General features: G+C 46.3%; 1 protein-coding gene across 1 annotated transcript; it reads left to right on the forward strand.

The window, feature by feature from the left end:
• Positions 1–340: 340 nt before the first annotated feature.
• On the forward strand, positions 341–1,129 carry LOC138444284 (proline-rich protein 23B-like). The gene has a single exon (XM_069597659.1). It carries the CDS (start codon positions 341–343, stop codon positions 1,127–1,129), a length of 789 nt encoding a protein of 262 aa, XP_069453760.1.
• Positions 1,130–4,498: the final 3,369 nt, after the last annotated feature.

Genomic DNA, 4,498 nt, shown 5'->3' on the forward strand with positions numbered 1-4,498 from the left:
CCATTTCTGTGGGCGGAGCCTGAAGGGGCAAGGATTAACGCGAGGCTGCTTTCCGACTCAAGTTCCGCCGGCGTCACTCACGTCATCCTTTGCCCACTTCTGTGCAAACCCGTCCATGTGAGGTGCGGAAGGCTCAAAGACGCAAGGCCAAATCCAACAGCTCGCCTAGACGCCAGGACTGAGTGACTCCCCAGAGGCAATCCCAGAGTTCCGAAGACTCGTTCCTCGTCCCGCGGTCGTGCGCCTCACCGCCCCGCGTCGGCCTGGCCTGTCAAGCGGACTGTCATTACCTGTAGGACAGAACCCTTCCTCTCCCTAGGCCTGCGGCGACACTGAAATGATGGGCAGCCGGCCCCACAGCCCCAGCGCCTCCTCTGCAGACCAATGGGAACAGCAGGCCGAAGGACCCGGCCCTGCCAAGCGCCGTCGAACGGAGGAGGCCCCGGACCACGAGTTCGAGGTAGCGCCCAGAGTGGACAACGTGATGGGGACCCCAGACATGGGAGGGCTCACCTCCCTGGTGATTCTGGCCGACGGCTATGCCCTGCATCTGCCCCTGGACGAGGTCGACCTGGTGCTGGAGCCCGAGCCCACATCCGTGCTGCAAGTTTCTCTTGGGGATCACACCCTCATACTGATCCCTGGAGCCCTCCTGGGCTCTAGCAGCGAATTCCTAGAAGGGGAGAGCCACTCGGCCCTTGTTCTGGAACAGGGCTCTTTCCTGAACGCTCCTGGGGAATGCATCGCCCTCGAGCGGGGATTCTATGGACCTGTCCCAGAGATCGCTGGCCAAGAAGAGGTCTATGAGGAGGACGCAGATGCTGTGTTCCCGCCGGCTAGGATGAATGCAGCCGCCAGCTCAGTTGCTGGGCTCCTCCTTTCGCCTAGAAGCGCATCTGAGCCAGACCTCTTGGGCCTAGTCCCAGAACCCTGGCCTCAGGCGCCCAACCCTACTCCAGAGAGAGGCTCTCCTCACCACCAAGACAACCTAGACTTGCACGTTCCGGAGTTCTTCCCCGACTCACCACTCCAACCTCTACCTCCCTCTCCTTGTCCAGGTTTTCACGAGCGCCCCCAACACCGTCCTGTTCCTGCTCGAAAGGCCCAGAGACGCCTGTTTCAAGAATGAACTTCCTCCCACAATTCTTAGCCACCGCTGGGACCAGTATGGACTGTTCTGGTGACTGCTGGGTGTATGTTGCCCACCCAGCCAGAATCACAAGGCCGTGATGCCTTTTGCATGCACGCTGTCCTGCAGAATTTTGCAACATTTGCAAAATTTACATCTAGCTGGCTAGATCCCTGGGAAGGAAACTCACCTGGGCAAAGAAAAGCCTCTTGAAACACAGCATGCTTTAAGACAACTACTTAGGTTTTTCTCTAGGGAGGTCACCCCTAAGCAGCTCTATGCCTCCGCCCCAACCCACCCCCATTTCTCTTCAAAGTCAAGTGCCAGCACTTTTCTTTAAAATGCCATCCTTTCCCACGCACCCTACGACTGCCCCTCCCCCTTGTTTTCCCCCCGGTAGAGTAATTACTAGATGTGTCTTGTTCGATGTAGTTTTTGGCCCTAGTGTCCCAACTTTTCTAGATGGTGGCTCTAGCCCACTTGGGGGATCTAGCCAATTGTTGTATGTGCACAAATGTTTGTTGAATACAAAACAGGGAATGGGGAACAATGATTATGGCCCTTCTATTTGAATGACTAGGTTGCAAGTGGTTTACTTCTATTGCTAGCTTTGTAAGGGTAGTTTCCAAAAAGAACCAACTGTTTTTCGTTTTTCTTACATACTTTTAATACAATTCTGTTGTCATGGAAAAGTTTCTAATTCTAAAGATTCTGTGTTTTTTTGTACTTGTAAGATCCCAAAAATGTTTGTACATTGCTACTGGCATATAGAAAAAATTTGCTCTTATGTTGGTCTGGTATCCAGAAAAATTATTTAATTTCTGCAATCACTTATCTGTAAATTCTTATGCTTGACTGATAAAGATAATATCTTTATCAGATAATAATAAAGATATATCTATCTTTATAGATATCTTTTGTGCTAAGTTGCTTCAGTCGTGTCCAGTTCTTTGCAACCTATGGACTGTAGCCCTCCAGGCTCCTCTGTCTTTGGGATTCTCCAGGCAAGAATACTGGAGTGGATTGCCATGCCCTCCTCCAGAGGATCTTCCCAATCCAGGGATCAAACCTACATCTCTTATGTCTCCTGCACTGACAGGAGGGTTCTTTACCACTAGCACTATCCTGGAAGCCCAAGAAAGAAAGTGTTAATCACTCAGTCATGTCCGACTCTTCGCAACCCCATGGACTGTAGCCTGGCAGGCTCCTCTGTCCATGGAATTCTCCAGGCAAGAATACTGGAGTAGGTTGCCATGGCCTCCTCCAGGGGATCTTCCAAACCCAGGGATCAAACCTGAGTTTCCTGCATTGTAGGCAGATTCTTTACTGTCTGAGCCACCAGAGGGCTTATCTTTATAGATATATCTATATCTATCATATATATGTAGACATATCTCTATATCTATCTTTATGGATAATAGTATCTCCAAATAATGATAGTACTGTCTCTTTTTTTATTTTTTGACAAGCTTCTTACATCTTATTTTTCCTTAATTTTTTTTATTGGCTATTACTTCAAATACAAATTGAATGGTATGGTTAATATTGTCATCCTTTGTTTTTAGGAAGTATAGTTGATTTACAATATTAGTTTTATATATACAACAAAATAATTCAGTATTTTTATGGATTATATTTCATGTGACGTTCTTACAAAATAATGACCATATATCCTTGTGCTGTATAATATGTCCTAGTTGCTTATCTATTTTATACATAGTAGTTTGCTTCTCTCTTTCTCTCTCTCTGGTTGCACTGGTCTTGTTGCTGTAAGCAGGCTTTTCTCTAGTTGTGATGCATGGGCTTCTTATTGTAATGGCTTCTCTTGTTACAAAGAATGGGCTCTAGGCACATGGGCTTCAGTAGTTGTGCTGCATGAGCTTGGTTGTTCCGCAGTATGTGGGATCTTCCCTGACCAGGGATTGAACCAGTGTCTCCTGCATTGTAACGTAGGTTCTTACCCACTGGACCATCAGGGAAGCCCCAATTTGTTTCTCTTAATCTCATACTTGTCTTTACCCTCTCCCCACTGTTAAACCACTGGTTTGTTCTTTATATCTGTGAGTCTGTTCCTGTGTTATTATATGTATTTAGTCATTTTATATTTTTAGATTCCACATATAAGTGGTAACAGAGTATATGTCTTTCTCTATCTGACTAATTTTATTACGCATAATGATCTCTAGGTCCATCCACATTGTTGCAAATGGCAGAACTTCCTTCTCTTTGTGGCTGAGTGACATTCTCACATCTCCTTTATTAACTCTTCTAAAATGGAGAGGTGACAGAATGATTCAGCCCTGAAACATTAGATGGAGACAACTAAGTAGTTATATATTAATAACTTGAATCCCCAGATCTCTTTTAATCTTTGGCCTAGAGAAGTGGCCTACCACTCTATGAAAACTTGCACATCTACCTTGCTCGAAGATGATGCAGAAGCCTCTGCCTGGCAAGACAACATGCACCAACCTCATTCACCCCCATCCCCTCTTTTTGCCACCAGATGGTAACTAAAGTTAAGCATAATATGATACAATAGAAAATCAGAAGGTTCAAAGCAATGGGTATGGTACACTGATATAATACCTAAAGTAGAATACTATATCAGCTAGTGGGGGTGTGGAAGGGCCTACAGGGACACTGTAATAACTAACCAAAAGTAATGCGCTGGGGAGGCACCAGCATCATGAGTTCAGTGGGCCAGGGTTGGCCAGTGATGGCAGGAGATACCATTAAGAAGCTAGACTCCTTGGTAGCCTTTGATCTGAGTGACTGATTGTACAAACTAACAGTGACCAGAGCACTTACGACAACAAAATTCTGACCCACAAACTTTGCAGCAAGCCGCCCAGAAACAAAACTATAAGCCCTGTGGTAACTGGCCCCAATGATCAGGATTTTGTCAAAAACTGCCAACATCCCTAATTTTCATCCCTCTTTCTGGTAGTTCAGACGGTAAGGAATCCCCCTGACAATACAGGAGAAGCAGGTTCAATTCATGGGTCAGGATGATTTCCCTGGAGGAGGGAATGGCTACGCACTCCAGTATTCTTGCCTGGAGAATTCCATGGGCAGAGGAGCCCCGCAGGCTACAGTCCACGGAGTTGCAAAGAGTCAGACACAACTGAGCAACGAACACTTTCTTTCTTCTTTCCAACTCAGGGCCATTTTAAGAAAGTCAAATATATTATGCTTAAAATGCAAAATCCACAAATCAAATCAATTGTATAGGATTCCCTGCGTCTAGTTAGCCTGCCTCTAGCTTTCCCCTGCCAATAACCTCTATTCAAACACAACAGAAGCCCTCCCTTTTTGCACTATAAACCTTTCTCACTCCCTTACCTGCCTATCAGCTCTCAAATGCAA

The sequence above is a fragment of the Ovis canadensis genome, chromosome 1, assembly GCF_042477335.2.
Source record: "Ovis canadensis isolate MfBH-ARS-UI-01 breed Bighorn chromosome 1, ARS-UI_OviCan_v2, whole genome shotgun sequence".
NCBI lineage: Eukaryota > Metazoa > Chordata > Mammalia > Artiodactyla > Bovidae > Ovis > Ovis canadensis.

Excerpts from the sequence above, each read along its gene's own strand:
- LOC138444284 (XM_069597659.1), top strand. The coding sequence starts at position 341 with ATGGGCAGCCGGCCCCACAGCCCCAGCGCCTCCTCTGCAGACCAATGG.